Source organism: Caretta caretta, chromosome 10 (genome assembly GCF_965140235.1).
Source record: "Caretta caretta isolate rCarCar2 chromosome 10, rCarCar1.hap1, whole genome shotgun sequence".
Lineage (NCBI taxonomy): Eukaryota > Metazoa > Chordata > Testudines > Cheloniidae > Caretta > Caretta caretta.
In genome coordinates, this window is record NC_134215.1 from 33,035,424 (window position 1) to 33,047,510 (window position 12,087).

General features: G+C 49.7%; 2 protein-coding genes across 6 annotated transcripts in view; one reads left to right on the top strand and one right to left on the bottom strand.

Annotated features, from left to right (window-relative positions):
* C10H16orf96 (chromosome 10 C16orf96 homolog) overlaps positions 1-6,222 on the bottom strand; it is a 33,158-nt gene extending 26,936 nt beyond the window's left edge. The window contains exon 1 of the mRNA XM_048866581.2: positions 5,663-6,222. Coding sequence (XP_048722538.2) covers positions 5,663-6,085 — 423 coding nt within the window. The 5' untranslated portion in view covers positions 6,086-6,222. The remainder of the gene's footprint in view (positions 1-5,662) is intronic.
* Positions 6,223-10,250: 4,028 nt separating this feature from the next.
* The window catches only part of CDIP1 (cell death inducing p53 target 1), a 35,379-nt gene continuing 33,542 nt past the window's right edge, over positions 10,251-12,087 (top strand). For 2 of the 5 annotated variants that reach the window (XM_048866818.2, XM_048866821.2), the window contains exon 1: positions 10,263-10,390. The gene's annotated coding sequence lies outside the window, so the exon portion shown is untranslated. Of the gene's footprint in view, positions 10,391-10,668; positions 11,007-12,087 lie in introns of those variants that run through there. The other 3 variants (XM_048866819.2, XM_048866823.2, XM_048866824.2) reach the window with 3 other exon arrangements.

The following is a 12,087-nucleotide window of genomic DNA, read 5'->3' on the forward strand; positions in this document are numbered from 1 at the left end:
CAGTTGGAAGGCTTTGCAGAGCCCTTTAAGGCCACATCCAGACTAAGAAAACAGGCCATGTTTTCAAACACGCCCCCTGCTCAGGTCAACCCTGGGAGGAGCCTGGATTGGCCCCAGCCAGCTGTCACAGTGCTGAGACCATTGCCACATGGTCTCCTTGTGCTCCCCTGTCTTCCCCACTTGTTACTTCTTGTCTTGTATTGGCAGAGACTGGCTTTCTGTTCTACGCCTAGCACAGTGAGGCCCCAGCCTATGACAAGGGGTCCTAGGTGCTAGGGGAATACAAATCAATAATAATTAAACTCAATTTGCCCTGCCTAGACTAGGTGCAAAGTTCTGTGTCAGTAGCAATTGCTCAAACAGACAAGCTAGCACATTTCCAAACAACAGCCAGCCTGCTCCGAGAGACTGCGGCTAGAGCTGGCTGCGAATGATGCTTCTTGAGAACATTTTCAAAAAGGTTTTAATACTATTGTTGGAAGTGAAAATTGCGCTGTTATTTTTAAAATCTCTCCTGCGCCTCCCCCTTCTTTCTTCCTTCCTTTCACTGGAAAAAAATTTTTAAAAAAAGAGTAAAATGTGGATTTTCGTCATTTCAACCCAAAACATTTAGAAAAATTTGGATTTTTTTTTCGGTTTTAAATTTTTCCTTTTGAAATTTCATTGGAAAACAAAGAGCTGTTGATTAAAAATGACATTTTTCTGCAGAGAGTTTTGTCATCTTCAAACCCCCATTTTTTGGTTAAAAAAACAACAACATTTTTTATCAGCTCCTGTCCCAAGCCTGAGCAGAGGGGCTGCCAGGGAGGGGCAGGACCAGGCATTCCCATGGTAACAACACGACAAACATGGAGCACGCTAGTTACTTCTCAAGTCCATTGGTTCCGCAGGAGTGAGAGGTTACCAGGACCTGACCTTGCACCATAACTGCCATTGACTCTGTAGGCACTGCGGGTGTTCAGCTTCTTGGAATCAAGCCACAGGTTGGCTGCACTCAAAAGTAACGAGGGCAGCTGGCCCAGCGCCAGATTATCAGCAGCTGCAAGAGATCGGACTGTCCCATGCCTGGGAGCTTCTAGCAACAGCAGCCCCTGTGCCATAATGCATTTACAGCTTACAGGCAAGCAGGTTCCACCCCAACACGCAGCAGCTGATTGCCCCGCACAGTTGGCCGTTCACACAGAGAGCTTTCCTCCCAAATCTCCCCTCTGGCCAGGCAAGGGGAAGCCAGAAACGTATCCGTCTCCTCTAGGTCTGATTCAAACAAATTAAATAAGAAATCTGAGCAATCACCTGCCCCAAGCCAGCACTGAACCTGTTGCATTAACCCGTCCTAAGGGCTCGCTAACCTTCTCTGCCCTGATGCTGCTTGTCCCCTACTGCCACACACAGGCAAGCAACAGGAGCAGGCTGGCACATCAACAGAAGGGGGGCAGCGAGCAGAATTGGTGTATCAGCAAGCAGAATTGTCCCAAATAAGGAACTGACACAACAGCAATCCCTGTGCACCTGTGCCAATCCCCGTGTTCGATCCTTGGGCAGCAGCTGGGTAACCTCTTTGTTTACACAGAAACAACTTTCTCATATTCCTAACTTGGGAGGGAGAAGCACCAAACAAAGGGAGGCCAGCTAAGCACTGCAACAGGTCACCTGGGAAGGTCATGGCATCCTTGCCTTGTCACTGAAGGTTTTTAAGAACAGGTTAGAGAGACAAACATCTATCAGAGATGGGCTAGGTTTACTTGATCGTGCCTTAGCATGGGGAATAGACGAGATGACCACTCAAGCTCCCTCCTAGCCCTATGATTCTATGATCTAGTGCTGCTATCAAAAATGCTTCCATTTTGTCCTTGAAATGTTTATTTAAAAACATCATAATATCAGATGTTTCTAGACTAAAGTGCCCTAAAGGATGCCTTTCCAGTGATATGCCAACTCTAGTATGGTGTACGTGTAAATCACTGCACCTACCACTGAAATGCAGCCACTTCTGGGAAGGAACCCAGCTGCATCGCCACACAACAATTTATGAGAAGACGGGAATGGGAATGCTACATCTGATTGATCTGACAGGAGATTTAGTGAAACAAAATGTAAAGTCCCAGGAAGTGGGTTTCTAACTGGCTGGAGCTTGACAGACACAGCTGAACACTTGTCAGCCAGCAAGGCCAGTATACCACTAATTCAACACGGACTTACGCTGGGATAATCATTTTAAAAGGCAAGATGACTAAATATGGCAATTACATTCTGGCCTCCATAAATTCCCCCTATAGGTTCAAATGAATCTAATTTCCTGTCCATCCTAAAGTACTGTGTGATGTTAAGCAGCTGTCACGTTCCACCCCAGAGGTGGTTACATTTCTATGGTGGGTAAGGTCCTTGCTCCACATCCTTCAGTGCCTCACAGGGGTATTGTGAGTTGTAGTCAGTTAGCATTTTTGAAGCACAGCAAGGCCCTCAGGTGAAAGGTGCTATGGAAGTGCAGAGTATTATTAGTGTTGTGGCTTGCAGTATGTTTAGCACCATGATATGTGGTTGCTGGTGTACTGGCTGTGTGCCCCTTCAGAGGGACAACTAACTGATGTGATTTGCTGCCTGGCATGTGCCCGTACAAGGGACACCTGCCAGCTGCCAGACTGCGATGCTGACACTTTGGTACCATATGCAGGGGGAGTGTAGGTCTGCGCTATTTGTTCTCCTACTGCCCCATTGTTTTACTCCTTTCTTTCGCCCCACCGGGCACAGCAGCATCACCTGTCAGCCATGGGGAGGAAGTGCACGCTCTGCCAAGGTGGCCTTACCAGGTGGCCTTCCTCCCCCTGCTCAGGGCACGACTGTCTGTGTGCTCCTGCTCATGCTGTTTCTAAACCCTCGCAGCTGAGTTAGAGTCATGGAGGTGCTGCTGCACGCAGAGAAGAAGTGGACAGAAGTGAATCTTGTCCCCAGTGGAGAAAGGAGGCAGGAAAATGACCCTGCAACAGCACATCGGACCCATGTGAGGAAACATCAGAACAGCCCATTACAGCCAGCCTGTCCCTCCTGCTAGGGGCATGGCAACCCATGAGCCATGGGACTGGTTGGGAATACAGGACAATTCTTATGCATTTCTTATGCATTTCCTCTGGGAAAGCCCAGATTCATCCCCCAGATAACCCCCACAAACCCCTTCCCAAAAGGGAAATGAATGATACTCAAGGGGAACTGCAGAGACAGACCAAGGATTACATCAAGGGCTGTAGGTGGGATGAGGGGGCACCGGCACTCCCTCCCCCACTAACCTGGCTCAGAGGCAGACACCCCCACCACTGCTAAACCTGGCCGCTAATCTGGCAAGATCATGTGCAGAAGGCCAAGGAAAGCCCCTCTCCATCTGACCAGGAACAGGACAAGGAGATGGCGCTTAGAGAGCTCACAACTTTCCCTTGTTTCACGGCCTCAACTACACCCTAACCAGGCAACTGGACCGGACCTAGACTATGCATCCGATGAAGTGAGCTGTAGCTCACGAAAGCTCATGCTCAAATAAATTGGTTAGTCTCTAAGGTGCCACAAGTACTCCTTTTCTTTTTGCGAATACAGACTAACACGGCTGCTACTCTGAAACCTGTCTGTTCAGGCCAACATTCCTGGAACAACACTGCTGGTCGGGGGTAAACTGCCTGCTCAGATGGTGAAAGGACACCAGCACTTGCTACCTGGACGAAACGCCAAGAGGACCATGGGAGGACGGGGAATGGAGGATTCTGGCTGGGCAGCAACAGCTGAGCTAGTTGTGCTGCTTTCTGTCTGTGCAGAGCTCTGAGGGAAGGGGTTTTCTCTGACTATGCTGGGAAGGGGTTAGACTCTTGTGTTTTCAAACTCCCTTCCTGAGCCAGTAAATGAAGAACTTAGCATGTGGTTCTGCTCCGGGGAGGGACGCAGTGACAATTACGTCATGGGGTCCCAATTGCCAGATCAAGTGGGCTCCGTTTACAACTACAAAGATTTTTTTTTCTGCCAGTCCTGTGTCCTCCCCGTGGGCTCCGAGAGTGACAGTGGGCTCCTTCCTTCTGCACATCAGTAGCAACAGTAGTGAGGATTTTGCAGGTAAATTATGTCCTCACAGGCTCTGATGATGATGCAGGAGGAGGTGTGGACTCCAACCCCTCCCAGAGCCGAGCTGGCTCTGCAAGACGGAGGGGAGAGGAAAGTACTAAGCAGTCATGGCTAGAAGATGATGCTGTTTTTACCTGGTCACATATCAGGGTGACATACTGCACTTTAACAGCAAAATAAGCGGCGTTCTGAGCAAACTGAAATTCCCTGTGCAATTGCAACACGTATTCTAGGTACAATGTGGGCTTTTAACATGATTGAGGTCTTCCAGGGTTAAGCCCGTCAATTTAACATCAGAGAACAGAATTAAAAAGGATCAGGTTTTAGATAACGCAGAATGTCCCTCCTTGCCTGGAGAGTGACAGATAAGCTCCCGGGGTCAGGGTCTGACTCCCTCTACATCTGTGAAGGACAGGACAAACTGATAGTACTTAATAATGAAATAACACAGTAGTGATGGATAAAGAGAAGGTGCCAGAGGAACCGTCTTTCTCCTAGTTCTTTTCCAGCTCTGCCTTCAGTAATGTCACTCAAAGCACGTAGGGGCTGCCAATTAACTACATGCTCAAGTCTCCTCTTCGACCTGTCACTCAAGACCAAATGCACTGCTCTTCTGCAGTGGGTGGACCACCACTTCCCAGAGAAGCTAACACTGCACTCTTGCCCTTGAACCCATGTCTCCAGAATGGCTGTATGAATCTTTAGCTCAGGCCAGGAGATGATGTGTCTTGGAACCTGATTCCCAATCGCCTTGCACCTTGAGCAGTCATTCCCACCAGTGCAGAAGGATGTGAGACCATTCTGATTCAGTGGCGTTTTATACCCACCTTACCCTGCTATCAATGATATCACAAGATTTGGGGCAGCAGAGAAGTGGGCTCTCTGGTTTCCTTGTCCAGTGCAGAGCCTTACCAGGGGCATGGTGTGTCGATGGGTAGAGGACCTTGGATCGCAGTAATGGCCTATCAACACTGAAATGTGCTGTGGGGAAGGTCTAGGAGGGATCTTTCTCAGGGGTTACAGGCCAGTGAAGTCAAAAGCAAAACTGAAATGGACTTCTTAGGACGCAAGAGGAGCCCCCAAGTGAGTTATTGCTGGGACAGGCATAGCGAGAGCCTATTCCAGGGGAGCAGGGACTGAAACCCAGGTCTGGGTGTCCCATCTTCTTCCTGGAGTGGATTAACAGCAGTCTGAGGGAGTCCTATCCTGCCCATGCTATGAAATAGACCACATCAAACCAGTGCTCTTTAACTCAGTTTGATCCTTCCTCTATGAACTGGACCAAACTGGGCTGTAACCTGCTCAGAGGTTACTAACCTGCATTAGTGCTGATCAGATTCCTAGGAGACATTTCCCCACAGAGTCCATGGCCTAATGATTCCCAACTGCACTCTCTGGGCTCCTGTGAACCAGACACCCCCTCTAGTTGGCTTTGTCAGGACACTGCCCTTGGTATGTCAGTGGCAGGAGCTGTAGGCAGTACGATTTACACCCGGTGAGGATCTGGCCCTGACAGACCTGAGGGAAGGGAAGCAGAAACTTTCCCAAAGCAGGGCTGTCTCACCTTAGTCATTCCTTCCTCGTTCATTTCCATCTTCTTCTTCAACTGCATCATTTGCCACATTTCCTCAGCAGGCTTGTTGAAGGGCTGGCTCCGGGCCAGCAGCTGTGCTGTGGTAGGGGGATTATTCAGATGGATCAGCTGACTTTCAACCCTTGTCAGCCTCTCCTGAAGCTGGTGAAAGAGCGAGCTGGATTTCCTCTCCAGGGGGACCTGCTCCTGGACCTGGCCTTCCGCTGTAAAGCTAGGGGCAGCCTGGAGAAAATCCCTCTCCTCCTGGGAGATCTCCTTCTTGATATCCTGGATCTGGAGGTGCTCCAGCAGGCCGTGTAGCAGGACATGCAGGGCATTGAAGTTGACGTTGCCGAGCTCAGGCGTGCCAATCGCAATGTTCACCAGCTCCGCGAACGTAACAGAGAAGCTCATTTTTCGTTCAGTCTCTGATCTTGGGAGACCAGCAGCTGTGAGCACTGAGGTGGCCTTGGTACAGTGAGGTTAGTTCCCAGGACCAGTCGTCCTAGGGATCCACAATAACACACCGTGATAGGCTCAAAGTTAATAAGTCAAGGCCATGGGCATGTGATTGGCTTATGGGAGCATCGGTCTGGTCTGAGTTCTCCTCTGAAAGTTTCTGCTGGTTGCTAGGATACCAAGGAACGTGCTGAGATCTGAAAGAAGATGGACAACTTAAGAAACGTGGCGAGATGGTGATGAATGGGGTGAGTCACTGTGCTGTTTGGCCATGGACCAGGGCAAATCAGAAGCACAGTGACACCTGGTACAGGAGTAAAGGAATGTGCTCTTGGAAGCAGGAGAGCCCGGTTGTTGAGAGCGTGAGGTAACTGTGGCTGGTTACCGAGGGATTCTTCTTGAGATTCCGTGCCTGTCTCTCTTGCACCCAGGATTTTACTCGGCTCCTAAGGATGAAATACAAACCGCTGGCAAAGGCAAATCCCCCCACTCTGGCAGGAGACTTAGACTGTGTAAAACAGCCCGGGATGCCCTCCATCAGAGCAAGAGTGTTTGCCCCAGCAGCATGACCAGATTCCAGTGGGAAGGATTATATGGCACCTGCCTAAGCTGACCCTCATCATGTCAGCTGGAAAAAGATGCTCCTTGCTTTTCTGTCCTTGGCACGTCAGGGTAATTCTACCTTCCTGGCATCCAGGAAAGTCTCTGTTCTCAGGGCCTGCCTGGCACCCTGGTCACTTCTATAGAAACGGCTTGCTGGTCCTGGTTTCTGCAGCCCTCATCAGACTCTGGCAACCTGAGGGAGCTTCTGGCCAGCTGAGCCAGCAAAATGCCACAGGCTGGCTGAGAATGGGGGGTCCCTTGGGCCATGCCTCTCTGGGCTGCCATCTGGCAGGATGACCCCCCTGAGCCATGCAGGGAATTGCCAAGCCCCAGCTTTTTTCCCCGGGTTATTATTTTGTAGCATCTAGGAGCCCCAGGCTCAATAGGATCCTGATGCCATCAGATCCCTTAGGTGGCATAATAATAATTAATTGGCAGGCACCCTTTCCCCCTCCCCTCAAGCTCCCACATCCCTCCCCAATGCACCTTCTTGACTCCCACCTAGACCCCCTCTTTCCTGCACTCTCCTGTCCCCACCTCCCTGTAATAATTGCTTTGAAAAGCTGGTCATCCCAGAGCTGGCTGCATTACAAGGATGGGTGAAAGGGTCCCTCTCTGGCGTGGTGTGTTCAGGGATTCTCCTGGATGACAGCCACTACAAGGAACATGTCTGGGCCAGATTCTGCCAGCAGTTAGCCCAGGGTAAATCTCGAGTCACTCAATGGACTTGACTGGAGTTGCCCAATGTAGAGTAACTCCAATGGAGTCAGTAGAGTTACTCAGATTTAGGCAGGTGTAACTGACAGCAAAGTCTGCCCCATGATCTTTACATAAAACCCAGGACTTCCTAACTTGTATTTTTAGCCTTGGGCTACACTAACTCCAAAATACAACCCTAATACAATAAAGAGAGCACCAGATTGACCGGTGAATTCTGCCTGATTTGCAAAGCAGCTTTACACCCAGCGCAACTGGTCGGCTGCACTGGGGTTATGGCTGCCCTGCCTCACCCAGCTCCGATCAGCAAATCTGCTGGCCCACTGTCCGTAGCTCAGTGCGCTGCATTGTTATTTTGGTTTCTGCACAAAACAGTCACATTCCAGTTCTTCCCTGTAGGCTGTGTCTAGATGGCACCATGGTAAAAACGCCTCTGTCCTGGATATATCCCCATTGCTGGAGATTTCCTGACAAACATAGTGAAGTCAAGAGCTAAGAGATCACATGTGCTTAGTCCACGGAGTATAGGTCACAGCAGTCTGGGAATTCAGCATGGAAGAGAGCTAACGCCTATGAGTTGCCACCATACCCTCCCCACCCCCTTCCCACTTGTTTGTCTCTGCCATGTGGTATGTCTGGTCTTTAGACCATCAGCTCTTTGGGGCAGGGACTCTCATTTGCCACCTGTAGGTACAATGGAGTCCTGATCAGCTGGGCCTATAGGTGTCAAGCTGTCTGGAGTGGCCCAAGAAGGTGAGTGCCAACCTCAGGGCAGTCTGTTAGAAACCAGGGCACAAACCCCAAATTGGCTGTGAGTTCTTGTGACGCAGTGCACTCGGCCCTTTGAGGCCCCTTGCTGGAGGCCCTACAGTCCTACCACACACCGCCCCAGGAAGAAGCAGAAAAGGTCCTCCAGGCCTGCCCAAAAAGGCTGCACAGAAGCAGCCAATCAGAGCACAGCAGGCTCAGTTAAAAGAAGCTATAGGGGCTAAGTAGGGCAGTCCCTGGCTGGGACCAGATGAGGAGGGGTGGAGGCGGCTAATATTCATATACAAATACCTCTGATGGCAAAGGAGGCATGTTATTAGCACAATCAGTATCAGAGTTGTCACGCCATAAACAATAATGGTGCATTTAACATCTTTGAGTCAGCAGTATAGTTTGTCCCCTCACTACAAAGAAAATGTATTTTTACCAAAGGGTAATTAACATGCATTAGCTATCCCACTGTAAAAACATAGTGGACACAGGGTATTTTAATTTCACCAAAAGACAAACTATACCTCCTGCTCACCAATGCAAAGGTGTAACACAATCATTTATTTTAAAAAATCCCTGATTTCAGCAGTACAAAACAGTAAACTTGTCAGAATGAAAAACATCACTTCAATGTATCATAGCAAAATATGTAACGTACATAAAAGGCTATAAATGTCAGATATGGATTTAGAAATATAAACAATTCAATAGAAAAATCACCATCTATGTATGCAACAAGTGAAGTAACAGATGAGTAAAGCATGTTGTTCAGTGTCTGCAGGATGGGGGATTGGTTATACAAATAAGTATTTTTCATAAATTTTCAGTTAAAAGGGGAAGGAGGGGGCAGAATCACATGCTAATGGCAGTCCAAAATAGTACCGAATATTATAGGAATGTACAAACGTTTTAGGTATATTGATTTTAGGATGCAGATTCTTTGAGAAAGAAAAGGAGTACTTGTGGCACCTTAGAGACTAACCAATTTATTTGAGCATAAGCTTTCGTGAGCTACAGCTCACTTCATCGGATGCATACTGTGGAAAGTGTAGAAGATCTTTTTATATACTCACAATGCATGAAAAAATACCTCCTCCCACCCCACTCTCCTTCTGGTAATACACTTTCCACAGTATGCATCCGATGAAGTGAGCTGTAGCTCACGAAAGCTTATGCTCAAATAAATTGGTTAGTCTCTAAGGTGCCACAAGTACTCCTTTTCTTTTTGTGAATACAGACTAACACGGCTGTTACTCTGAAACCTGTCTTTGAGAAAGGTAACAGCAGAAGTATGATGCTGGTGCACCATCCACGACTCCAACACAAGAAAGCAAATAAAAAATATGTGTATGTGTGTCTATATTTTTCAATTTCATAACTTTTGGTGCACAACCCATGACTTTTGAATTCTTGCGGCCGTGAGGGGGTGAGAGAACCTGGATTTGTGCAGGAAATGGCCCAACTTGATTATCATGCACATTGTGTAAAGAGTTGTCACTTTGGATGGGCTATCACCAGCAGGAGAGTGAATTTGTGTGGGGGGGAGGAGGGTGAGAAAACCTGGATTTGTGCTGGAAATGGCCCAACCTGATGATCACTTTAGATAAGCTATTACCAGCAGGACAGTGGGGTGGGAGGAGATTCTCTAAGGTGCCACAAGTACTCCTTTTCTTTTTGTCTATCTCAGGGTTATCCATCTGTGTAAGAACGACAGTGGAGTCTGCCTACAGACTAGCAGCCACAGAACCCCCTGGGCCAGGCTTGTCCAGGTGTGTGGGTCGCAGCGAGTGACAAGGGCCGTCAGATGATCTCAGTCTCACCAAGCACCTAAACAACAGCTGGACTAACCCGGCCCTAGAGCCTGGTCTGACCTTCACCCCGTGCGCTCCCTTTGCTCCTCCCCCGGCCGCCAGCTGGCTGAGTCTGACCCGCTCCTGCACAGGCTCCGCCCATCCCCCCTCCTCCCCTCGGATTGGCCCCGCACTGCTAGCCGCAGGGACGCCGCTGTCATCCCAAGTGAGGGCAGAGCAGGGCCCCCAGCTTCAGCGGATGTTACTGCGCATGCACAGCTTCCCAGTGCGCATGCTCAGTCATAGCAAGGCAGTAGAACGGAGCGGATTCTCTCACTACCTCCCGCCGCTGGTCTGTAACGGGCCTCCCGCGCTGCCGCCTTGCTATCCGGTAGGTGACGCGTGAGGCGAGGTGGACCGGGTGGTTCCGACAACGGGGCGGCAGTGCCCCCTCGTCTCGGTGCCTGCGCCGCGCTCCCTCAACAGGGTTGGGGCAGTAGGGACTTGGGCGCTTCCCACAGGGTAGCTCCGCTCCCCGCGCGGGGCATGCCGGGGTCTGTAGTCCGGCCGGGCCTAGCGCTCCGGGGAGAGGGGATGGGTCGAGAACTACAACTCCCAGCGGCCGCCGCGACGCGACCAACCTGCCCCTGTGAGGCAGCAAGCCTTCGAGCGGCCCGGGGCCCGGCCCATGGCGGGGGGTCTCTGGGCGCCGCTCGGCAGCCAGAGCCGGGCTGGGGGGCGCCCCGGGGGGCCTGTGGACTCCAGCGCGTTGCGGCACCACCTGGCGGCTCGCTGTGGAGCCGGCACTGTCCGGATCCGCGTCCCCCTGGGGCTGGAGCTGCGCCCCCTGCCCCGGGCACAAGTCGGGGGCAAACTGCAGGGGCCGGGGCGGCTGGCGAGCCTGGGGCATGAGAGGAGCCGCTAGTCGGGTTGAGCTGTCTGAAGGATGTTGTTGGGGTGTGTCTGCGGGGCAGCATCCCCCCCGCTGTGTCTCTGTTTACTTTCCTGTAAGGAACTGGTGAAAATCAACTGGGCTGCTGCGTGCCCTGTGAGCCCAATCCCTAAACCATGACCCGGGGGGAAACGTTATGCAGGTCTTACAGGCTCCTATCTTGTGAGGCAAAGCAAAAGTCAGGCTCTCAGCCACGCACCCCACTTGTGATACACAGCCATAAAAATACTTTATGCTTGTAGAGCTCCTTCAGTGTGAGCAGCATAAAGTGGTTTAGAGAAGTGGAAAATCATAAATAGGTGGAAACTGAGATCAAGTGTAAGGCCTTGGCAGTGCATGAACATTGTCTCATTTTAACAGGACTAGTATAGAATCATAGAAGGTCAGGGTTGGGAGGGACCTCAGGAGGTCATCTAGTCCAACCCCCTGCTTGAAGCAGGACCAATCCCCAATTTTTTCCCCAGATCCCTAAATAGCCCCCTCAAGGATTGAATGTGGGGCAACTTCCTGGTGTGGATCCGGTATCAGAGTGCTTGTACCAGTATAGAATTACATCCACTCTTGGGCTTGTACTGGGATACCTAAATTGGTTTAAAAAAAATTATACCCCTAACCAAAATAGTTACAAAACGTCTGTGTAGAGCAGGCCTTAGTGACTTGCCCAGGGTCACCGAATGAAGCAGTGATATAGTCAGAAATGCTGTGCCAGAAGTCCTGATTTCCTGTCCTGTACACTAACAGCTGTCCTTAATTTTTAGCAAAACAGCTACTATTTTTTCCATTCTGTCCATACACTCAATTCCAGATTTTTGGATTTCAATTATATTAAAAGGTGTGCCTTGGATTGTCTCCCAAATATCCCAGATTTTTTTTCAAATATCTTATATTGTAGTTTTCAGTTATTTCCTGGTATGACTCATATGAAGGAAAGTAGGTACAAAATGTTGTAAGTGTGGTTTCATGGGTATGAGGCCTTTGATTAGAGATTTATATTATTACTGAGTTTGAAAGTGGTTTCATAAGTACAGTTTTTTTTCATGCACTAGCAAAGAATTCCACTAAACTTTTCATGAGTGCTTTGTAAATTGTAGCATTCCATGTCATGACAAAAATGGTTCACTTTTAACAGATGACAG